General features: G+C 37.1%; 1 protein-coding gene across 2 annotated transcripts in view; it reads right to left on the reverse strand.

The window, feature by feature from the left end:
* MAST4 (microtubule associated serine/threonine kinase family member 4) overlaps window positions 1–26,706 on the reverse strand; it is a 231,976-nt gene that overhangs the window by 181,064 nt on the left and 24,206 nt on the right. For both annotated transcript variants that reach the window (XM_058169501.1, XM_058169502.1), the window contains exons 2-3: window positions 17,427–17,580; window positions 8,298–8,419 (exon numbers count right to left, since the gene is read on the reverse strand). In XM_058169501.1, coding sequence (XP_058025484.1) covers window positions 8,298–8,419; window positions 17,427–17,580 — 276 coding nt within the window. The remainder of the gene's footprint in view (window positions 1–8,297; window positions 8,420–17,426; window positions 17,581–26,706) is intronic.

Below are 26,706 nucleotides of genomic sequence, written 5' to 3' on the forward strand. Positions count from 1 at the left end.
TTTTTACAAAGTATGCCAGTCCCTATCTATTGAGGCATAAGTTAATATTCTTTTGGGGCTTTTCAGTATTGCTGCCAGAAGGTAAACTCAGGCTGCAAAGCAACTTTTGATTATTTTTGTGCAGTACAATATGTTACGGTGCAATATGCACCAGAAAACAAGTGCTCTGCCAACACCATGACATTCACACAAAGATTCTCCCAACCTCTAATAAGTCTAAGCTCGTTAAACCAAATGTTTCTGACAGAACAAAATATAAACTCTGCAATGCTTCTGATACAGCTGATAATCCCTTAAAGGAAGTACTGTTAATAACATCTTTATATATTTTCTGTATCAACTCTCATGTCTGACAGCATTTTATTATCCAGCTGAGGTAAATTATGAAGAACTTTCTTCTATTTATCCAACAAGAATTAATTCTAGACTGTAACAGAAGTATTTGCTGGGACACAGTCCTAGTCAAACACATCATGGTTAATTACCAAATGCTAAGTGAGTCAGGGAAAATATCACACAAGAGGCCTTAAAGATTGGACAGTTACTACTCACTCAGTCAGTGACAGAAACATTCCCCACTGAGATGCATTTGGATCCATTATTTTGGCACTGGCGCACCTGCTTGAAATTCACCAGCTGCAGTGAATGACCAGATTTCTATAGAGGCTGGTGGAAGATTTCATCTTCAATCAGTAAATTAGTAATAACAAACTTGTAAGGCTACATAGAGTCCGCAGATATACAACTGAAATATTAGATCTACTTAAGTATTTATCGGCATTTTTAATGTCAATGATTAGCAGGTTAAAGGCAAGAAGGGCAGAAACATAAGATTAATAGTTGGTTATTTTTAAAATAACAATAATTAGTTATTGAAAAAAACCTGCCCAATGTTCCTCCCCAATTTTTTTTAAATTATTTAGTGTATTACTTTAGAAATGTTATTATTTTATTTGGGACGTGGCATTCCTATGTTGGATAAAGGGTTTTAGCATTTTTCCTCCCCGTAGCCTTTGCCAAGTTATTTTTTTTTTATTGAAAAAGTTTTACAAGATTTTTTTTCCCCATACATCCCTCCTCCCCCCAACCCTAACCCTTCCCCTACCTCCCCCCTCCTTCCCCCATTCTCTCCCCACCCCCTCCTTCCCAGAGCAAATACAGGGTATCGTATCTAACAATCATAAATTAAAATATGCTAATTAACATAAACTCCCATCCCTCTTCTTGAACCTCAACTCCCCTTTTCCATAAAAAAAGAAGAAAAAGGAAAATATTAATAATAATACAATTACCTTCTGTTCATTTAAAAGCTATTTAGTATTTTGTTATTTCAATCTCCATTATATATATATATATATTTCAAAAATAATCTTTCAAATATGGTGATAATTCTACCTTCTCATCTAAGTCCATTAAATTTAAAGTCCAATCTTCTGTAATAAACAATATCCCATCTTCCAAGGTTGTAATATCAAAAATTATTCCTCAGTATACTTTATAATCCATCATATTTATATATCCATCATACATAATAATAAACATCATCTTTCCTTATATGAATTTAACATTTACCTCATATTCTTCCCCATATTCCCCATACTATAACTTTCTAAACAATTTACACCCCGTTTATCATACAATCCATAACTTCTTTCTACTTTTTATATTCAGAAATATCGCTTATAATTTACCCTATCCCATGAAAGGAAAGTCTTTTCATTTGAAAATATTACTTCTTTACTCCTTGCTGTTTACGTTTAGTAGTTACAATCATACTTTGATCCTTCCCTATGGCTTTCTGTGTTTCTTCTCCCAAATTTACAGTCCAATTTTAGGTTGTATTTGCTTTGCTTCCTTTTCCCCTTTTTTAAGCATTCCCACCTCTCCTTTCATCTTATCTTCTAACAATGGCAAACTTCCAACCTTCAATACTTTAGTATAAAAATCTCTTGCTTTAAAAAAAGACAATATCTCCCTCCCTTATAGTTTACTGTTAATCCATCTGGTACATTCCATCTATACTGTATCTGGAGATTTCTAAGCTGATCCACCAAAAAAGCATATTCTTTTCTATTTCTTAACATTTTAGAAGGAATTACTTTCAATACCAATATCTCTTGTCCCAATATTTGAATTTTATTTTTATAAGAAACTTGTGAAATTTCATTCCTAATCTTCCTAGATGTAAAATAAATTACTACATCTCTTGGCAAATGTCTCTGCTTTGCAACCCATGAATTAACACGGTAGATTCTTTCAATTTGTATTTCAAAGTCCACTGGTTTCTGTCCAATCAGCTGTGCAAAAGCCTCTGCAAAAATCTTTTTTAAGTCCTCTTTTATTTTCTTTCAAACCTCTTACTCTCAATGCAAATTCCATAACTCTGTATTGCAATAACACCTGCTCTTCTTCTGCTCTCGCCGCCTTGATCTGGACCACCTCTATTTTATTTTTTAAGTCCAAATTAACTTGATTAATTTCTTCAACCCTATCATCCAACTGCTTTATATTCTCTGCCTTGGTCTGAAACTCCTCTATTTTGCTTTTTAAGTTCGAATTAACTTGATCCATCTCTTCCACTTTTTCACCCAATTGTTTTGTGTATTCAATCAGTCTTAAATGCTGCCAGCACTTCTTCTCTTATCTCTTCATCCTCAGCTGCAACAAAGTCTTTAATTTTCAATATTTTCTCTTCAATTTCCTTAATTTTTTTTATCCCGAATGAAATTTGAGCCTTCAGAAATTCCTTCAGCTCCTCTTGTAATTCATATAGTTGAACTAACAGCACTCCAACTTCCTTGAAAACAGCAGGCTGTATTTGTACAGAAGCCATCTTACTTTAATTTTATAATTTGAAACAAAGTCAAAGTCTTTCCATAAACACAGTATTTAAGATAAATTAGGTCAGTTGTATAATCCTTCCAGCTTTCACTTTATAGTTTCTTCATATAAGCATAAATCCAGCAAGTTTAAGCAAAGTTATAAACTGTAACAGTGTTAATAAACACCTCTTTGACTTTCACTTTCACACCCATTATACTCAGACGCCATTTCCTTTCTTCTCAAACGGAATCCACACACGGGGTTGAGGTCTGGTACTTACATTTACCTTGCCTCCTGACATTGCTCTGTCTGGTTAAGTCAAAAATCCATTTAAACTCAATATTGATCGCAGATGTTGTCGCGGCGTTTTGCTCTGCCGAAAAAGACAGAGGCGTCCTGGATCCGGAGCTCCTCGGGTTCCCAAGGGAACTCTCCCCATCAAGCCTCCAGGATCATTCCTGGTGCTTTTGGGGGAGCTCTACCTCCACCCGATCGCTCACCTTTCCCTCTTCACCCAAGGGAAAGGTTTCCAAGCCGCTAGACAGCTGATTTTCGCTGTCTTAGCAGCTCTACGCGATCCAGGGCTGGCGGTCTAAAAAGACCATCCTCAATGACCAGCGGAGCCACAGGAAGTCGCCAAGTTATCTTTTTAAATGTCATTTCCACCCTACCTTTAACAACTGTTTTATAGTTAAACTGTCACTGTGATTCATAACAAATGCTACAAAAACAAAGCAAAGCAAAAGTTCCAGATATTCCAGAACTTGTAATGTATCTGTTGGTAACAACAGAAATTCAGTAGCAAAATTTTAAAACCACCCATCTCCTCAAAGAGGGACTCTGGGAAGTGTACAAATAAAATACTAAAAACATCAAAATTGTATATAAAATTTTAAAAACACGCAAGCAATGTTAAAAATTAATTAAATGGTGGGGGAGGGGAGGCACTAACCGGCCCATAGCTATAGGCTCCTCTGTGTCCCACACATCTTTTCACAACTTTCTGGAAAGCCAGGAAAGTGGAATCCCACCTCATATCTGGGAGAGAATGTTCCACGCGGCAGGAAAGAGTCTGTCTTCCTGGACCCCACCAGTTGGAATTCTATGGCTGAAGGGGTCCGCAACATACCTGCCCTGCTTGACCGTGTGAGGTGGGTTGATGTAATGGATTGAAGACAATTCTATAGGTAACCTGGCCTTTACTTAAAGACCAACATTTTGTCTTTATGTTAATTTACTTTATTTTTCAAATATTGTTCTATACCAGTGATGGCTAACCTTTTCGGCACCGAGTGCAAAACTGGAACATGCGTGTAATAATAACAACAGCAACAGCAACAACAACAACAACAACAACAACGAGTTGGAAGGGACCTTGGAGATCTTCTAGTCCAAACCCCTGCCCAGGCAGGAACACCTACACCATTCCAGACAAATGGTTATCTAACATTTTCTTAAAAATTTCCAATGTTGGAGCATTTACAACTTCTGCAGGCAAGTTGTTCCACTGATTAATTGTTCTAACTGTCAGGAAATTTCTCCTTAGTTCTAAGTTGCTTCTCTCCTTGATTAGTTTCCACCAATTGCTTTTTTTTCTACCCTCAGGTGCTTTGGAGAATAGTGCATGCACACACGCTGGAGCACTGGAGCACAGAAGTGAGCAGGTGGCCAGCGTGCATGAGCACATCAGACAGCTGCTCTTCTGGGTTCCATCACACGCATGCGCACTGGTCAGCTACTCTCTTCCGGGTTCTGGTGCATGCATATGCCCCGGAGAGGCCTGGCCAGCGCGCATGCATGTTCTGGAACCTGGAAGAGCAGCTGGTGACAGCACGTGGGCCCACAGAGAGGGTTCTGCGTGCCACCTCTGGCACGCATGCCATAGGTTCGCCATCACAGTTCTATAACATTATGAAATACAAAAATTATATTTGGATCCAGCGACATTTGTATAGTATTGGAGTTTATTAAGATTGAGGATTTAGATAATTTAACAGAATAACAGAGTTGGACCTTGGAGGTAACAGTAACAGAGTTGGAAGGGACCTTGGAGGTCATCTAGGCCAACCCCCTGGTCACTCAGGAGACCTACACTAGGGATTCGAACTGCCGACCTTTCTGATTGACAAGCTCAGCATCTTAGCCACTGAGCCACCTAGGGAGCAGCAAAATCTTCTAGTCCAATCCCCTGCTCAAGCAGAAAACCCTATACCATTTCTGTTCTGACCCAGGTCACATAGGCAGATTCAGCAGGATCCCGATTCCTACCCCTCTTCTGAACCAGAATCTGCCGGGGCCATGACAATTTCAGACAAATGATTGTTGAATCTCTTCTTAATAATATCCGGTTCATATGTTAAAGCTTTAATTTAATTTAATTTCTTTTAAGACTTTAATTTAAACTTTTACAGTTAAAGAAAAAAGTTTATGGTTGTGAAATGTTATTGTTAATGTAAGGTTGCTTAAATGAGTATCTAGAGCTATGGATAAACAGCTTCAAAGTTGTGTGTGTGTGTGTGTGTTGTACTGAGATAGATAGATAGATAGATAGATAGATAGATAGATAGATAGATAGATAGATAGATAGATAGATAGATAGATAGATAGATAGATCAAAAAACTCAGATATACAGATGATACCACTCTAATGGCAGAAAATGAAGGGGAACTAAAGAGTCTCTTGATGTTGGTGAAGAAAGAGAGTGCAAAAGTTGGCCTGAAACACAATATTAAGAAAACTAAGATCATGGCATCCTGCCTCTCAATTCCTGGCAAATAGATGGGGAAGAAATGAAGGTAGTGACAGATTTTATTTTCCTGGCTCCCAGATCACTGCAGATGGGGACTGCAGCCAAGATATTAAAGACGTTTGTTCCTGGGGAGGAAAGCTATGGCAAATCTAGACAGCGTACTAAAAAGCAGAGACATCACCCTGCCAACAAAAGTGCGTATAGTCAAGGCTATGGTTTTCCCAGTTGCAATGTATGGCTGTGAAAGATGGACCATAAGAAAAGCTGAGCATCAAAGAATTGAGGCCTTTGAACTATGGTACTGGAGAAGACTCCTGCGAGTCTTGGACTGCAAGGCGATCAAACCGATCAGTCCTAGAGGAGATCAGTCCTGACTGCTCTTTAGAAGGCCAGATCCTGAAGATGAAACTCAAATACTTTGGCCACCTAATGAGAAAGAAGGACTCACTGGAGAAGAGCCTAATGCTGGGAAAGATTGAGGGCAAAAGAAGAAGGGGACGACAGAGAACGAGATGGCTTGATGGAGTCACTGAAGCAGTAGGTGTGCACTTAAATGGACTCCAGAGAATGACAGGAAGGCCTGGAGGAACATTGTCCATGGGGTCACAATGGGTCAGACACGACTTTGCAACTAACAACAACATACACACACACACACACACACACACACACTTTGTTTGACTAACTGTATGGAATTAGTCCAAGTACCCACAAATGCTTATAGGTATTCATTATATTTGAAGTAAAAGATAACATTTATTAGATGATACAAGAAGATAAAAATCCCTCTCTTCTAACTAACAACTTTACAGGGAGGCTGGGATTAAGTCTCAAGTGAGAGAATGTGTGTTCTCTTTTTCTTAAACAAAAAGATTCCTTTGACTAATAGAATAGCTGAGAAACAGCAAGAATTGGGTGTGAAGTCCCCAGCCCACCCCTACTTATTTCTCAGTATCAGCCCTAGTGATCAAATAGCTCATAAGTGCAAAGTAATGCTATCATCTTCAACCTTTTTCCTCTTCCAAATGAATGGATGAATGGTCTCACCCTTTTGTAATTCCAGAATATTAAACAGTACTGCAAAGACTGATTCAGAAGACACATCAAAGGAAAGTTGAAAGTGTAAATATCAAAAAGACCACTGACCAGCAAGAAAGGAGCAGAGGAAATTGAGTTTACTATCTGGTTCATACAGAAGAAAATCACCCGTATTTTCTCTAGTGAATTGCACCTAATTAGAAAGCTTCCAAGGACACTGCCTTGTAAAACCAAACCAAGAAGCGTGTTATGGAGAAATATCCAGAACTCTCACTCCCTTAAGCATAAACAGTAGGTTGTAACTGAGAGATCAGAATAAGCACGAGATGGGAAGGTTCAAGAGAGAAGAGTCTCAATTGAGAATAGCTGGAAGTTTTGAATCTTTACAAATCAGTTTTTAAAAACCAGCAGAAATCAATAAATATGAATTGGTTGTGTGGATTTTCTAGAATACTGAAGCTGCACTTAGTCAATTCTAATAAAAACTCTATTCTGAATTCCAGATATGAGTGCAATTTTGGAATTCCATCCCAAATTCCTATTCCAATCATATTCATAAAATATTTACAGCAAATAGTAAATATTTCATTATTTTGTTTAATATATCAGTATGTGTTTTAATCCTTCTGTATAATTAATAAGCATTAGTTAACAGCTTGGTTGAAAGAAGTCAGCTCTATATTTTTTTCAAAGTGAAAACTCTATTTTGCTTTTAGAATCCTAACACAGGAAGATGTTATAATAATTGCAGTGTTTTATGCACTAAATAGTTAAGAAACACAATAATAAAATGCATGTAGAAATATAAATGTATTTCTCAAGGAAAAAAGTCCCAGTTAGTAGAACTTAAAAACAAAATTAGTAAGAACCTTTTCTCAAAATAGTGCAATAATGCTATATGATACACACTTGGTTTTTATGCCATCTAGTGGTCATTATGATTACCACACTCCTTCCATAATAATACTGAGTGACATGCACCTAACCATACCTTAAAATACAAAATATGTTCACATTTTCAGCTATCAATTATTATGCCTAAAGTCAGCAGTCAGATGGAAAACAATCATGTATTTCACAACTGGATTTTTAAGCGTTTATGTTATCAACATTCTCACAAAAGTGAGCATGAAAACTACCATCTACAAATATCAGATTTAGACTCGTTTGCAATATAAAACTTTTATTTCCGCACTAAATAAGTACTAAATAAGTACTGCAGGCTACATTACGCTTCTACCCATTATTTGGTGACATTCAAACATGCACATAAGAGAATCATATTACTCAACATATTTGTTGAATATGCCTGTTACATGCATACAGCAACAGATAATCTATAAAAAGCCTAATATTTGAAAGCAATGGGTTTTTAAAAAATATGATGGCCTCTTTTTCTTAAATGGAAAAACTTATAATAAAATATTCTGCCAGTTCGTTTTATATAAAATGAGCAACACAATTCAAAATTAGAGGCCTCCCAGCAAACGTAATTCAGATACATTGAACATGTTTAGTACTATGATATACAATAATCGACCCCAGTTATGTGAAAGGGCCTGAATTATTGTGGTTTTGAAAAGCAATTTGGGGTTATTTGACTCGTGTGCAAACAAAATCCTAGCCATAATATTATATTAACATTAATCTTTTTTGACTGAACAAATATTTGGAAATGTAACTCACCAAGCTAGCTGTCAGAGAAGGAGCAGATTGTCCGAGTGCTTGGGTGCGCATTCGGACAAGATTGGAAGTTTCACCAGTTTGCCATGAATGTTGGGTAACAGCATTTGGCAACAAGTACCTGCCTGCCAAGAGGACAAAAATAATAAGTTAAAACTAAGTTTACAGTACATAATTTAGAACAGAGGTCTCCAACCTTGGTCCCTTTAAGACTTGTGGACTTCAACTCCCAGAGTCCCTCAGCAAAGCTGGCTGAGGAACTATGGGAGTTGAAGTCCACAAGTCTTAAAGGGACCAAGGTTGGAGACCCCTGATTTAGAAAGTTAACAAACTGCTGTAAAATTAAGGCAGGTAAAAGCAAATCTTAGAGCTAAAAACTGGACACATTTGGAGAAGTTTAACAGAAAGTACAAGTAGTCTTTGACTTATAACAGTTCATTTAGTGCCCGTTCAAAGTTACATCACTGGAAAAAAGTGACTTAAGACCATTTTTCACACTTACAACCATTGCTCCCCATGGTCACATGATCAAAATCCAGAGGCTTGGCAACTGACTCATATTTATGATGTTTGCCATGTCCAGGGGGTCACGTGATCTCTTTTTGTGACCTTCTGACAAGCAAAGTCAATGAGGAAACTAGTTTCATTTAACAATCCTGTTACTAATTTACCAATGACAGTGATTCACTTTACAACTGTGGCCAGAAAAGTCGTAAAATGGGGCAAAACTTATTTAACAAATGCTTCACTTAGCAACAGAAATTTTTTGCTCGACTGCAGTCTTGAATTGAAGACAACCTGTAATTCTCACATTTCTGCTTTTATATGCTTCTAAACTCAGAGTCTTTCAACCGAAAGTAATAATTTTATATGACAAACTGACATGGATGAACGGAAATAGTTCAGTTACTGGTTAATAGCAATTCCTTTTTTCTTTCATTTGTGCTGCCTTTTTGAGATTAATAAACTGTTAGATAACAACTCTCCTATAAACTATCCACTGCACCATAAGAGGCATGTAATATACCTGTCAATATAATTTAGCTGTTTGTGTTATTATTTTGTTTGTGAATGCCTGCAGTTCAAGATGTGTATGTGGCCAGTCATTTAAGAAAATTTCTAAAAGAAAAACTGGTACATATATATTATTCCAGTTACTAAGAGTACTGCATTGTCAAAATACTAAACCAATAGTTCTCCTGACAGAAATAAATCATTGGAATTGAATCCTAAGGAAATCTATTTGCTCTTTCAAAGATAAAGTTATTGTTTTAAAAAGTTGAACATTATCTAACCAAAATAAAGAGCCTTATCTAAGGTACAATCAATATCAGGTCCACAGAATCCAATCCCAAAACAGGGGTGGTTTTTTTGTTTGTTTTTCTCCCCTCTGCACCCTTTCTCACATGGTATGCCCCAGAAGAACACGGAAAGATTTTTTATAATATCTATTCTTGAAAAGAATCGACATCAATTATAATTTTATAATTATAATTTAACTTCAGGATTGAAAATAAAAAATTTGTATTTTTAGAATCTGCCAGGAGTTTTGGTTTATTACCGCATGCTTTCCCATTGTATAATCTCACCAAAACAAAAGATGAAATAGACATGCCTGCATTTGTGTTTAACATAAATATATGTAAATTTAATATAATACTCATTAATCTTAATATCAAAAATAGATCATGAATTGATTTTAAACCAATGTTTTCAAATCCTTCATTATTATTATTTAATTTTGTTATGGCTACATCAAGAAACTTTATTTAAATCCAACAGGGGAGGAATACAAGCAGGCATACTTCTTGTATGGTTCTGCTTAATTCATGCATCATTTGCTGCTTACAACTTAAGGAAATTAGCATCTGTCAAGTGTATTACTCAAGTACATATGGTTAAAATTAATGGACAGCACTTCTTTCTCCGCCAGATTTAAAACAATGATGAACCTCCAGTCTATTAAAGCTGATAAAATTCAATCAAAGCTAGAATTACAGCTGTCCTAATTATGTTGTCCTTGGCTAATGCAAGCGAAACATTTGTACGAACCCCATTAACAAAATTCAGCACTTTCATGCCCCTTTCCTTTTTCATATAGTAATAAAAGCTATCCAGCAAACATTATTGAGGTCCTAAAATATTCGCAGCAGTTTTAAATAATTGCCCAGTTAACATTTAACAATTAGTGTTATTTTAATTCTTTGCTCTTTAAAAATGACTTTCACTTTTTCAGTACGATCTGTAATAAAGGAAGAAATGAATCCAGCTCAACGCTTAAGCTAAAATTAATGTCCATAAATAATAGAAACATTTTAGAAATAAGTGGCAAAACCACATTTCAGATTGAGTAGGATGTACTTTAATCAATATCACAGTTCATTACATCAGAGAAAAACACCGAGTGGATACAAAGAAAAAGAGGTTTTTTTAAACACAAATTCAATTTTAATCTATTTAGATCTTTGAAGTCTAGTCATTGTTTTATAATATCTGTATCTGTAGTATATCTTTATAATATCTATTACATGATGTTTTATATCTCAGAAATAAATGGATTGCTTTAATTATTTCTGTTGCTTTTATGCCACTACAATCAAAAGCAGTTTAAAGACCTATATAAAAACAATTAATACCCCATCTATATAACATGCAGTTCAACATAAATAACAACATACATCCCAGATTCCATCAAGTTCTTTACCCTAGAACTAAACTGCTGGGTATTAGCAAATTATTGGAATCTTATCAAACTATTTGAATATTATGATGCAGATCTTCTGAAGGTTACCAATTACACAGGAGAGGAACTCCAGCACAGAATACTCAACTCTAAGTCCTTTCCTGCTAAACTTTGCAAGTAGAGAGAACACATGGCTGCACACATTGTAAATATCTCTTAGGCAGGCAAATTTTACTTGAAGCAGATGATCTCATAGATTTGTAGGTGTCAAATTATGTAGAACTTTATAGATGATTAAAAGCACCTTGAATTGCACATGAAATCAAAATGGCAACCAATGCAGGTCCTGTAATACTGGTGATGAATGACAATATCAGAACAGTTCTATTAATATATAGGTTATTACATTTTATACCAATTGGAGTTCCCAGGTGACCTTCAAGGTGGCCCTTATAAGCATATTATAATAATCCAGTCGAGAATGATAAAGTTGTAAGTGACTGCTGCCAGTAAATTTTGTTTCAAGTAAAGTTAAGTGGTCAGCTAGGTGGAACTGGGCAAAGATTCTCCTCTCCATATCTTCTAGCAGGGGTTCTGAGTCCAGGAAAATCTCCATATTCTGAATCAGTACTTTCTGAGGGTGCTCCACCCAAATCAGAATTAATGTTGGCACTATCTTGGAATAATTCAGGTTCTGAATTAATAGACACTCCATCTTTTTTTGGGGGGGGGGGAACACGGTGGCTTAGTGGGTAAGACGCTGAGCTTGTCGATCAAAAGGTCGGCAGTTCAGTGGTTCAAATCCCTAATGCCGCGTAACAGGGTGAGCTCCCGTTACTTGTCCCAGCTTCTACCAACCTAGTAGTTCGAAAGCACATAAAAAATGCAAGTACAAAAATAGGGACCACCTTTGGTGGGAAGGTAACAGCGTTCCGTGCGCCTTTGGCATTGAGTCATACCGGCCACATGACCATGGAGACGTCTTCGGACAGCGCTGGCTCTTCGGCTTTGAAACGGATGAGCACCACCCCCTAGAGTCGGGAACGACTAGCACGTATGTGCCAGGGGAACCTTTACCTTTACCTTTTACCATCTTGTTACTTTCAGTCTCACTGTCTTTCTCCCCATCTAGACCTGTTTAATTCTTTTCTGATACAATTTATGAAATTGTCAAGCAAGCGGACGTGAAATAATATTTAACTTTCACCAAATTTACTTTGTTAAAAAGCCATAATAGCAAGGAAATATTAGTCTGGCCCAAAAGGATGGCTCATGGAAAGATTGCTGATCAATCCAAAGAGCTATTTAAGCCATCCTTCTGCTTTTAACACAGGCTAGTTAATTAATACCTTTGGGAAGTTCAGAAACAGGGCATGAACTCAGACTTCCTGCCTACTCCCATTATAAGATACTTTGCATCTGTTTGATAAAATGAAGACTATCTTCAACTTTCACTAAGTAATATAGGTCTATTATTATTCAATTTTTTTTTCTTAAAACCATCAACATAATTTGCCTTCATCATAACATATAGACAATTTCACAGCCTAATGATGTATTATATAAAAATTCAACTGTATTAATGTACTGCTCATCAATTATTGTACATTGGCATCATTTGGTTCCTCGTTTTTCTAGACAAGCATTCTATATTGCATAAATGCCTAACGTTTCTTAAAAACTTCTACTGAAATGAAATAAAAAAGGAGGAACTTTTGTTGTGTGACTGGCCAGCATTCAGCATATATTGAGAATATGAAAGTTTCTATTTTGTGAGTACATTCACTACATATTCTCAAAATTTCAACTGTCACCAGATCTAAAATGTTTCTGTACTGTATGAAGCATGAGTGGTAATGGTACTATCCATTACCTCCCATACTTCCTCAATATTTTTCTCATCAAAAATATCTCAATTTCAATGTAGCAATTATTGACTGATTTATTGATTGACTGATCACATGACATCAAGTTGAAGTCAGCTCCTAGCAATCACATATTTTCCATGAAGGTGGGACTTATTACATCACCTATTATTATTCTATGCCTAGATAGCTTTGCTTCAGCAATGTCACTGTATTGGTCCTGAAATAGCTAACGTCCATTTTTTTAAACTGGTATAATTACTAATAAAAAGACTGCTCAAATTTTACACTTTGAAGTTTATTGTGCAAGTTCTTTCTTCTTTGTTCTATTCTTAAGTACCCTAGTATCACTGCTATCACTTATATGGTTATTTTAAAAATCTGCTTACTTTATTTAGAAAGGTTCCTGCAGAAGATGAATAAAAGGATGAGCAACCTATAGCGTGCTTTGTCTAATATTACAACCCCTTTCCTATCTGCCAATTAATTCTTTGTCAAGCTTTGAAGAATGCATTCCACTTTTCTGGACCTACTATACCGGTGTTTAACAGGATTCTTCTCTAATCTCTCAGGGTCAAAACCTCTCTTTCAAATGCTTTAATATGTAGGTGATCATTGTATGCTATAAATTGAGATTTGCAGTGAAATCAGAGTCCAACACTGCTTTCTAAAGCTCAAAAGGAGTATTGAACTTAACCTGTCTTGGCACTCAACCTGGTATCAAAGGAATTGTAAAAATGTAAAAACAAATCAAAATCCTTTTTTAATAACTGGTTTTATGAAAGTATTAGAACACAATGGCATAAATTCACTACTACAGATATTCTCACTGGTTGGCATTTTCGGGAAAAAAATTTTCTTCTTGTGATAGAAGAAGGGGCATGTAGAAGTAACTTTGAAAAATCACTTAAAAGGCAAAATTGACTACATAATCTCTCTTCTTCCATCCCGTCCACAAACCAAACATGAAATTAGACAACTATGCATCCTGAAATTTAAAAAAAATCAGCTAAAATGTAGTAAAGATACATTTATTACCCATTTACTACGTATAAAATATTTTTTAAAAGGATGCATTGTGTGCCAAATTATGAGGAGTGCTTAAGGATAAATATTATATGTTTGTATGGGAATGATTATGCAATGTTGAAGAATTACTTGAAACAAATCTGCACATCTAAGGGGAAAAATTAAGAAAGTAAAAATGCTATAAGAAAATTTAAAAATATAAATGATGTATAGATGATATAACTGGAGAAGTATTAAAATATGGATATTTGCTGGGTAACTTGTTTAACATTATCTGAAGAGTGAATTTCTGACTGATGACTGGAAAATTGCAAATATTATTCCTCTAAAAAAGGAAAGATAAGTATAGAGTGAGTAATTTACCAAACATAAGATGGTGTTTGGTAAAATTCTGTCTGAAAGGATATAAAAGGTATAAATGTGCAGTAACTGAAATACAACACAATTTTATGCAGAGCAGGGAAAATACAGCCATTTTTTTCTTCTTCTTCAAAAGGTCGTACAAATGTAAAAAAGATCATTTATTGATTTAGATGGAAATTATGAAATATTTTGGTTAAGGTTGGCATTGGCTGTTAGTTACTGAATATAGTAAGTATGGTATATGATGGAAATGAAGCATGTATGAGAATAAATGGAATGGATATGAATGGTTTCAACACTGAGAAAGAAAATAACATATGATATGTTAGTGGTTGTTTAGTATATTTATGGATAAATGTCATCCTAGTAAAAATTTATTGGTTGAGGAAGTAATCTTGGTATGTTTTTGTATGCAGATGATGCCATATGGTTGGCTGCAAACCCAAAAGATGTGCAAAGAATTCTATCCCAATTGAAAATGATATCTGCAACTCAGGTTTAATCTCTGGAGTTCTTGATGCTGGAAGCTGTTTGCTTGGAGATCATTAGCCAAGTAAGTAACATCATTAGTGCAAGCAACAAGCAACCTCAGAGAGCACCAAGAACTCCACAGAGAATGTTGTGTATGTATGATGCAATGCAAAGTATGGTTTTGAAAACTGATGCATCAAAACCCAACACAATTATACTTAACAGGTGAAAGTTACTTAACACCTGGAAAATATACATAAGCAGCAAGAAATTGGAGAAAACAATAGCATGATCATCAAAGATACTTAAACAGCTGGAAAAACTTTAAACATGTGTAAATACAAGCAGAAAAATAGTAACCATCATGTGATCTATTTATTATTTATTTATTTATTTAATCATATTTTTATACCGCCCTATCTCCCAAGGGACTCAGGGCGGTTTACAGCCAAGTAAAACATAAACATAAATACAAGTTAAACCCCAATTAAAAAACTTATTAAATACGGCCGAATATTAAAACCACAATAAAATAGTAAAACCCCATTAAAACCAAATTTAAAATTTAAAATTCTAGTCCAGTTCTGCGCAGATAAAAAGATGTGTCTTAAGCTCGCGGCGAAAGGTTCGAAGGTCAGGAAGTTGGCGAAGTCCTGGGGGAAGTTCGTTCCAGAGGGTGGGAGCCCCCACAGAAAAGGCCCTTCCCCTGGGCGTCGCCAGCCGGCACTGCCTGGCTGACGGCACCCTGAGGAGTCCCTCCCTGTGAGAGCATACGGGTCGGTGGGAGGCAATCGGTGGCAGTAGACGGTCCCATAAGTGTATTGTATATATTGTAAAGAACAAGTGTTTGTCAAAAGAAAAAAACATGGCTGCATCCCACTTATATGGAGATTAAGTTTGTCTATGTCAGGAAAGACATAAAAGTAGATTAAATGTAGAGGGAATTGGATACTTAACTATGGTATATGCTAAAGTAAGAAGAGAGTAGGTCAAGAATGAATGTGTACTGAATAAATGTGTATTGAACACAAAAGGAAGGAACCAGTATGAAAAAAAAAATACATTGAGATAATTTGGATTAACTTTCAATGAGGATAAACCTGCTAAAATATATGAAAAAAGAGAAAAGTGTAGAAGAAACTAATGAAGTTGTGGTTGGATGAAATTAACCTGAAGGAGAGGTAGAAATGTAAAGAAAAAACATGTCGAAAGCCTGAAAGCTTTGCAATGTTACAAAAACATAGTGAGTAGGCTTGATATACACTGCAGGTAGTCCTCTACTTACAACAGTTCATTCAGTGACTGCTCAAGGTTTCAACAGCACTGAAAAAAGTGACTTGTGACCATTTTTCACACTTACGTCCATTGTAGCATCCCCATGGCCACATGATTTACATTTGGATGCTTGACAGCTGGTTCACATTTATGACCATTGCAGTGTCCCGGGGTCATGTGATCACCTTTTGCGACCTTCTGACAAGCAAAGTCAATGGGGAAGCCAGATTCATTTAACAACCGCGTTATTAAATTAACAACTGAAGTGATTCACTTAACAAATGTGGCAAGAAAAGTTATAAAATGGGGCAAAACAAATTTCTCACTTAGCAACATAAATTCTGGGCTCAATTGTGGTCGTAGTCAAGGGCTACCTACTTTTAGATACATTTATATTTATAATGCCTTTAATTTGTTGATTTACTATTTGTTATACTTTTTCTGCACTCTGCACAATGCTGCTTACCCTTAAAAAAAAACCTCCGTGTGTTGGATATATATGTATACATTCAAGCATATTTGTTTTCTGAGGTCTAACCAAAGACCTCAAGCATATTTGTCTACACAAGTTGTTCTGATATTTCAGCTTGTTGTCTACAAAGACATTTTAAAATAAAAGTATTTGGTAAAGCATTATTCTGTTTACAGGAATAAGTATATAGAATAGACATGATTGGCAGGAGAATACTAGAACAGAACCAATGAGCACAAGGATGATGAGAGAGAAGTTATCATACCCAATGAGGTCAATGACAGAGGATTAATTTCTGTTTTGCTGTAACATTAGTCAGTAAGAACATGATGAGTCCAAAGGTACAGGTAGTCTGCGACTTATAACAGTTCATTTAGTGGCTGTTCAAAGTTACAAGGGCACTGAAAAAAATGACTTATGACCATTTGTCACACTTATGACCTTAGCAGTATCCCCTTGATCTCTGTGATCATGTGATCAAATTTCAAACACTTGGCAGCTGATTCATATTTATGTCCGTTGCTGCATCCCAAGGTCATGTGATCACCTTTTGTGACCTTCTGGCAATGGGAAAGCCAGATTCACTTAACGACCGGATTTTCTATCTTATCAACTGTAGTGATTCACTTAACAACTGAGGCAAGACAGGTTGTAAAATGGGGCTCGCTTAACAAATGTCTCACTTAGCAACTTAAATTTTGGGCTCAGCTGTGTTGAGGACTACCTGTACTATGTTCCCGCAGTGGTCAAGCAAGTATGGTAGAAATCCCTCAAACTGGAAAAATGTATTCTAACCTCCAACCTTGGCAACTTTAAGACTTGTGGACTTCAACTCCCAGAGTTCCTCAGCCAGCAAAGCAAAGCTGGCTGAGGAACTCTGAGAGTTGAAGTCCACAAGTCTTAAAGTTGCCAAGGTTGGAGACCCCTGTTCTAAAAGAAATGTGCATGAGTATTTTTATAGTCATTTTTCTTACCAGTTAGTGCTCCTCCGAGACTTCCTCTTCTAAAAGGTCGTCCATCTTCACTGAGCTGCCTTTTAAATTTCAGCGATTTTCCAGGGCCAGAAGAAACTTCAGGATTACTGGATTTTCGAAATGGCATAGGTGGAGGAGACAATATACTATCAAGCTGGAAAAAAAGAGAAAGAGAGTGTGAAGACAGTTTGAAAGTTAGTCATTAGATAGCATTTCTTAAATTCAGGACATATCAGAACTGGCTGCAGTCCAGCTCTGGATATACTCCAATTTAATATTTTTAAACAGCAGTTTGAATAACTAACAGAAGGATGACACTACTAGTATGACTTTAATTTTATTCTTGGTTTTATGTTTTGGTTATGTTCTTTATTGTAAATCATTGAGAGATTTCAATAGTCAAGCAGCTTAAATTTAACAAATAAAATAAAAATGGAATTTCATGTCCAGATTTCCATTTTAATACTACTGTTGGAAAAAGTAGAAAATCCACCAGGTGGCACTATATTATAATAAACAAAACAGCAACGATTTATTTACACTGATAGTGTAACGGTGTCAACAAGAATTTACTAAAGAAATTCTATCTGAGAAGAATCTACCCTTTTTAAGCATTCTACTTAAAAGTAAGATCTAATAAAAGGGAGAGGAAGACTTCTAAATTTAACAAAAATCTATCTTCCTATTTCCATTCAGATTATTTCCATTCATTTTAAGAAATACATAGTGGTGCCTAAAATTTTGTGAACCTTTTTTAATTTTCTTTTTTTTAATAGGGTTCTCTTTACCTAGTTTTAGGACTTTTGAGAAAACAGATCATATTTTAGATCATATTTATGCAGATATGTGTTTTCCACAGAAAAGTCCTAAACTATAAAGAGAACCCAATTAAACTAGTGAGTTTTAAAAAAAACACTATACTTGTTCACTTATTATGGAAAATGAACCAAAAGCTAAGTATACAAATATGGGAGATCCTGCCTTATTTAAAGAATTGGATTCTGGGTATTCACTATCAAAGCCTGATCTTTAGAAAATAGATATGTGGATGTTTTATGGCTTGAAGAAAGGAAATTTCCAAAAACCTCCAAAAAACAGTTGATTATGTCCCCAGGACATAATCTCATGTAACCTGGAAAAGATTACAAAACTATTTCCAACAAATATGGATGCCACCAGTCCATTGTCAGGCAGGTTGTGTATAAACAGAAACAATTCCACCCCATTATCCCTACTCATGGTCATTCATGCCCTAGTCTCTTCCCGTCTTGACTATTGCAACATGCTATACATGGGTCTGCCCTCGAAGAGCATCTGGACATTCCAGTTGGTGAAAAATGCAGCGGCCCGCATGGTTTTGTGCAGACCTCAGTGTGCACATGTATCATCTCTCCTGCGGGAGCTGCATTGGTGGCCGATTTGTTTCCGGATGCAAATATTAATTTATTATACTGTATGATTATTCTCTTTTGTTTAGTTTTATTGTTTTACATATGAAGTTTTTACATTTCTGTAACCACCTTGAGTCACCATGTGTGAATAAGTTGACTTTGTAAAAATATACAAATAGAATGAGACTATTGCCTTATACACTGTAAGCCGCCCTGAGTCTTCGGAGAAGGGCGGGGTATAAATGTAAACAAAAAAAATAAATAAGAGGCAATATAAATTTCCTATAATAAAGAAATAATTACCTCCACAAGAATGGTTGACTAACCAAGATCCCACCAAGAGCAAAAAAACCCAGAGTAAAGTCATAAGAGCTAGAAGCCTCTGTAACAAAGGTGAATGTCAGTGTTCATGAGACCACTACGTGGAGAACACTGAACAATAGTATGCATGGCAGGATTGCAAGGAGAAAGCAACCTTCATCAAAAGAAGGCTGCTGCCCATCTAGAGCTTGTAAAAGACCATGTGGATAAACCAGAAGGCTATTGGAAGAATGTTCTGTTGACAGATGAGACTAAAATAGAAGTTGTACTTGAATGAAAAATGTTATGTTTGGAGAAAGGCAAAGACTGCATTCCAGCATAAGGCTCTTATCCCATCTGTAAAACATGGTAGTGACAATAACACGGTTTGTGCCTGACTTGCTGTCTCTGCACCAAGAAAGCTTGCCATCATGGGTGAAACTATGAATCCTGAATACGATCAGCAAATTCTACATGAAAATGTCAGGGGATCTGTCTTTGAATCAAAACTCAAGGGAAAGTGGGTCAGAGCAAGACAACAAACCAAAATAGACAAGTCGTACAGCAAAGAATAGTTAAAGCAGAAGAAAGTTACTGTTTTGGACTGGCCAAGTACAAGCCCTGGCTTTAATCTTATAAAAATGTTGTGGAAGGACCTGAAGAGGAAAGAAAGACCACCAAATCCCTGTATTGAAGCTTTTCTGTAAGGAGAAATGGGCTAAAATTCTTCCAAGCTGATCTGTAGGACTGATCAACAGTAATCAGAAATATTTAGCTGCAGTTATAGTTGCCCAAGAGGACATACCGAGATTAAAAGCAAAAATTCAGACACTTTTGCCACACACAAATATGTGGTTTTGGATCATTTTCTTCAATAAATGAACAAGCATAATGTCTTTGACTCATTTGCTAAATGTTGTTCTCTTTATCTACTTTTAGAAAGTGTGTGGAGAACAGATAATGTTTTATGTTATATTCATGCAAAAAATATTGAAAAATCAAAAAGGTTCACAAACTTCTATACAAGCAAGATACAATTACAGCAGCTCTCCTTGTAGCTGTTTCTGAAGCCATATGTTCTATTCTAGCCATCATAACAGGACTTAGCAGAATGATTTTCCATGAAGCCGTTTTCTTTTTTCTTTTCCCAAACGAAAATGCCAGTCAGTTACAATTTTTTTTTGCATTGAAACAAATTGTGAAAGAGAATAGCTATTATTTTGAATTTAACACCTATCCATTTCACTGAATAATCCTGAATTCCAGTTTTATGGAAGATGGTAAAATCTCTACTAATGCAACACCATCCAATTTTCTAATCTTACTCTTGCATGTTGTACTTGCTTTATTCCTAAATAAACAAGGCCAAAATATTTTGCTCTTCCTTTAAATCCTACTCTCTCTCTCTCTCTCTCTCTCTCTCTCTTGCTCTCGCTCTCTCTCTCTCCACACATAAATATGTATGTATTTCAATGCATGTGAGTACATGTTTAACAACTGAAAATCTAAACTAGTAACAACAGAACAGCATGGATTTAACAAAACAGAGCTACTTTTCTAGAAGTTTCTGAAGACAACTCCACAGTAAGTTCCACCAGACATTTCCTTTCTGACCTACCAGAATCATTTAGCAGCAAAGGAGTTATTAAGTCTGTGAACTAAGCCGTACCAAAAATGCAGTAGGACATGCATGACAGATTCAATTTTCCCCAAGAAGACATAATCAATCTTGCATTGGATCATGTTATTCTCTTCCAGCGTGAATGCAAAAACCTCTGGAGCACGCTTGGGAAGCAGTTTGACAGAATTTTGATTGAGAGATGACAATTTGGGAAGTGGAAGTACAGATTTATGTCAAGCAGGAAATGCACACACCATTTGTGTGTGTGTGTGTGTGTGTTGTGTTTTGTTTTGTTTTTTGCTCTTCAGTTGGACTGAGGAACATATGGAACATATGTATGGTACATATGGAAAAAAATTGAGCTTTATTGCATGCTTGTTGAAGTTTATTGACTATTTGTTCATTTCCTTCATAATACACTTCATCTAAATCAACTTTAGTTATGATATGTTTTTCAGAAACATGGAAGTGATGATTGGTTGCTGAAGGTGCTAACAGCAGCATATGAAGGAAGATTTTTAAAATATCACAGATATAATTATGAGGTCCTTGAAAAGAGAAAGGTGAGAAAATTTGAAAGAAAAAAACATGAAGAAATGCATGAACATCAGTGGTGTTATTCAGCAGGTTCTGAAAGGTTCTGGAGAACCAGTAGCGGAAATTTTGAGTAGTTTGGAGAACCGGCAAATACCTCCTCTGGCTGAGCCCAGAGTGGGGTAGGAATGGAGATTTTGAAATATCCTTCCCCCAAGAGTGGGGAGGGAATGGGGATTTTGCCGTATCCTTCCCCTGGAGTGGGCAGGGAATGGAGATTTTGCAGTATCCTTCCCCTGCCATGCCCATCAAGCCACGCCCACAGAACTGGTAGTAAAAAAAATTTGAATTCCACCACTGATGAACATGATGGATGAAAAAATGTTCGCAAAAATAAGCAAGAATGGATCTCCAGAGCACTGCAGATACGTAATTGCAGACATTTCCCCAATACGATCTGTGGAGGTTTTAGAAGGAGCTCTACAAAGGCAAGTGAGCAATCGGTGATAGGGCATGGGAAAAAGCATGTAGGACCCAGCAGGGTGAGTAGCAGGCCTTAGGCCTGTGGGGACACCAAGGGCAGAAAGTGGAGCATGGAGTGCCTCAAGGAGAGGGGAAATTTCAGGATGCTCGGGGCAGGGCCTATGCCGAGACTCCCATGGTCTCCCCCAGAGCCCCTAAAGTTTGCTTAACAACTTCATCAAGAAGGGGAGGGGGGTTTTGAGGCAATGCGGTGATTCATTTAACAGCCACCACGATCTCCATGGTCGATCAAGGACTATTTGTACTTACAATAAAGACAGTGACCTTGCTATGCTTGACTTTATCACATAATCTTTTAATATTTTCATAAAATCACAGTAAGAAATTTCGTAGTATCTCCTACAGAATTAGAAGCACAACTATTACATTAACTGCACACGTAACTACTGTATATAAACTTTGAGTATCTCTTAAAGTATCATTGAACCCATCTGCAAAGCACTATCTGACTATGTATCAGAGAAATATTTCTTAGAAAGCTAAAAGCTACATTTATAATTGTTGAAGCTGAGAAGAAGCCAATGAAAATATAAGACTTTCATCTGAATTAGGAAAACTGAAAAAGTTAACTAAATGAATACACCCAATAAGGATGATAAGTGAGTACATCCACCTACATGTTTCTGGAAAGTCTTTGATATAAAGGAATCTGTATTCATTTTGAGAACATCAAAAGCTGGAAAACAGAGCAATCATGTAGAAGAAAGAATTTTTAAATTAGCCTGTAGATTATAAGGGTTCATTCCCACTTAGTTGAGAGTGTAATTTAGGACAATTTATGCATTATTCATGCTGCAATAAACTATTCCATTGGTTCACCTACTCTCACAACAGATATGGATTGATTCAAATCCATTTAATTCATGATTCAAGCAGCAAAAGAAAGACTGGCTTAACTCTTAAATCAAGTTTCTCCAAGTCTTTAGGGGATCCCTTATTATAGTAGCAGTGTAAGCATTAAATCATATTTAATTTAATATGCTATCTTTAAAAATCTCCATTTATACCAACCCCTTGCATCAGCCTGCAGCACTCAGGGAAGCCCTACAATCTGCCAAGGCTTTTAAATTACAACTTGGTGTCAAAGTTGTAAGTGGTTTTTCTGTAGTGGCACTTTAAAATGATCTCTGAGAAAGGCTATTCCTGATCTATAATTGTACTGAAGAATCACAACCATTAGATTAGGAGGTACATCAGGGTATTTATTTGAGGTACGGTATATTGTCAGGATGAGGAATAGAGGCTGTAGTAACTGCTATTGAGTTCCAGGAGGTTGATAGAGATAGAACAGCAGAATTAAAAAGGACTCCAAGTAAGAAGAAGCTTTGCAAACTGAAAAGGGGCAAAAGAACTGAGAAACTCAGAGAAACTCAATACAAAATAAAAGTGATATGGCAATCAACTTTCCTCTACCATCTATGATGACTGCAAGATTACAAGAAAAGAAAAGTAGGTGAGCAGAAGCTGCATCTCACTTATTTTGGTCATGTCATGTGGGGGAAATCACTGGAGAAAGTGATAGTAGTAAAAGGAAATCAGGCCATGAAAGAAAATGGTGGCTGGAGATTATCAAAACTGAGACCAGCCACAACATAGAAAAATTCAAAGAAGCAGTGCAAGATCTGAAGGAGCGGGGAGACCTGGCCTATAGAATCACCAAGAGTTGACACAACTGAATGGCTAACATCATCATCATCATCATCATCACGTCAGCAGAAAGGGAAGATAACTGATTGCTTGGATCCCAAAGGTGGTTTTTTTCAAAAAGCAACTTGGATGAGAAGAGAAACATCTTCAAGGAAAAACAAAGAAAGTCCAGTTGCCATTTGAAAAAAGCACCTTTGAGACAACCATGATCTGAATGACTGAGGATCTCCATAGATGATTGCTTGGATCAATCCTTAACCAGTCTTCATTCAAATGTTGTGAATTCTGCAAGTTACTCTCTCCTCTTCCCCAGCCCATGAACACATTCCCCCTCCCAAAAAAAGAATTCTATTTGACCCTTTTTTTGATATGGGCAAACTCAAGTGGTACCCTAAAAAAGTTCTGGAAAGACTTGGTGTGGGACAGACAGTGGGCTGCTTCTGGTACTTGAAGATCTATGCCCAGTGGATTGAACATTGTGCCATAGGGGTTGAACACTGACCCAGTGTCTTATCTTTTAGGACACAGGCATTAGCACCGATTTCACTTTATCCCCCACCTTACGGTGGAGAGCCTTGGTATGTTGAAGTTGAGTCGGGGAGCAATACAGGAATTATTGAGTCTGTCATCTGCACCTCTATAACTGTCAGGTTTGGTTCTGCAACCCAACAAGAAAGACACAGACTTCAGAGGATAATTAGAACTGCAGAAAAAAACAATAGCTAACAACCAGCCTTCCATTGAGGACCTGTATACTGCATGAGTCAAAAAGAGGGCTGTGAAAATATTTACAGACCCGTCACATCCTAGACATAAACTGTTTCAATTCCTACCCTCAAAACGATGCTGTAGAGCTCTGCACACCAGAACAACTAGACACAAGAACAGTTTCTTCCCGAAAGCCATCATTCTGCTAAACAAATAATTCCCTCAACACTGTCAAACTATTTACTAAATCTGCACTACTATTAATCTTCTCATCATTCCCATCACCCATCTCCTTCCACTTATGACTGTGTGACTGTAACTTTGTTGCTTGTGTCCTTACGATTTATATTGATATTGATTGTTTCCTGTTTCACTGGTTGAGAGGGATCTTCCAATCCCCAGATCTTTCCTCAGAACCATGTTATCAGTTCCTTGAGAGACCTGGACTCCGGCAGTTGCTGCTAAATGCTAGATTAGTCTGCAATAAATTTGTCAACCTTTTGGCTAGAAAACCAAAGTTATGAATGCTAATACTACTTTTATTATCTGTTTACAGCAACAGGAATCTTGCAAGTCTGAATATGCTTCTTCCCTCGTTCTATCTTCAGGAGAACTAGGGAGGGTCGAGTTGAATCATTTTCTCTAATTGCTTTGGACTCAAATTCTTTTGACTTTTCTCTTGGTTGCAGCTTTTCCTCCTGGTTTTCAAGACTATTCCTATACCCTATTACATCCCCATATGTCCTCATCCTCATCCTACATGTACATCCAGGTCTCATTAAAACATGCCAGGACAGCAACAGCACCTACAATAACTGCATGTGAGGCAGGGATGAAATCCAGCAGGTTCTGACAGGTTCTGGAGAACTGGTAGAAAATTTTGAGTAGTTCAAAGAACCAGCAAATACCACCTCTGGCTGGCCCCAGAGTGGGGTGGGAATGGAGATTTTGCAATATCCTTCCCCCAAGAGTGGAGAAGGAATGGGGATTTTGCAGTATCCTTCCTCTGCCACCAAGCCACAGCACGCCCACCAACCCACCAACCCACCAGCCCACCACAGAACTGGTAGTAAAACAAATTAAATTTCACCACTGATGTGAGGCCGTCTAGTTGAACCTGAGCTCTAGGGAACAGCTGGACTGGTGTATCATTCTCTCAGCATTGTCCCTTCTTGAGCTACTGGATTTCATTAAACTTCAAGGTGTCAGTTCTTGTGGACTTTTAATTGCCACTGAATCTAGAGTGGCTGAGCTTTTTCCTCTCCATCTCATCCTACAGTTCAGGAAAAAGGGTGCATGGTATGTCCGCTGATATGTCTACTAAAGGCCTCTTCCTTCCCTCTCATCCTACAGTTCAGGAAAAAGGGTGCATGGTATGTCCGCTGATATGTCTACTAAAGGCCCTTTCAGGCATAATTTTGTTCTCAATGTTTCACCTTTTTCTGCATAACTGAAAAAGTGACATTCCAATTCTTTAGTCCAGGCATCCCAAAAACCTGTGATTTCAACTTTAAAAATATTCTTTAAGGATAGGATGTAGATTTTGTTTCAGAATTAGAATCCATCAGAAAACAAAACATCTTTGAAGCACACTTTTCCATGCTGAGCTGTCAGGACACAACTTGAGCTGTATATATCTCCACTATTGTAAATTAGGCAAGCAAAATTCTATTTGAACTTGAGAAAAATCCTTAAAATAATCATCACAAAGTATTTGATTTAAAGTTTATTCTAGATTCCACTCAGGCTTTCCAATAGAACAGGGGTGTCAAACTCACATTGTCACGGCATCGTCATATGACGTATCGGAACTTTCCCCCCCTTCGCTAAAAAGGGTGGGGGTGGGGCAAGCACGTGATGCATCCGGGCCACAAGCCACAAGTTTGACACCCCTGCAATAGAAATATCCATGGTCTTTAACATCAATCTATACTCCAAAACACCCAAACTTGTCAATTCCAGAAACAAAGAACCTTTGGATTATACATTGAAACCAAAACCCGGGATGCTGCATCACAGCCATCTGCTCAAGACATCACATCACAGAACTCCAGAGGCCACAACACCAAAGCTCAGGACATTACAAAACAACCTACTACCCAGGATGTTACAGCACAAGACTCAAGAGGTCACATTCCCAGAACTCAGGACATTTCCAGGAAGCCCATTACCACTACAAGAGGTCGCATTCCCAGAACTCAGGGTGTTTCCACACAGTCCATTAACCAGGTCGTTACAACACAAAAGACTAGGACCACACCCACACAGGATGCTACGAAACAGCCAACCAATCTGCAAACAGCCACTCCATCTACCAATCAAGATGCAACCACACAGCCAATCAACCTGCTCACAGCAACATTCCTCACTCCCCACCAGTATTTATAGAGAGACGGAAGCTCTGACCATGCTTTGCTCGCACAAGCACGAAGCCGAAAGCACCAGTCTGAAGATGATGAGTGAGACCTCATCAAAATTTCACCAAGATACTCTCAACCTTACACAGGAAAAGACCCGAATATGCCAAGACCTATAC

The sequence above is a fragment of the Ahaetulla prasina genome, chromosome 2, assembly GCF_028640845.1.
Source record: "Ahaetulla prasina isolate Xishuangbanna chromosome 2, ASM2864084v1, whole genome shotgun sequence".
NCBI lineage: Eukaryota > Metazoa > Chordata > Lepidosauria > Squamata > Colubridae > Ahaetulla > Ahaetulla prasina.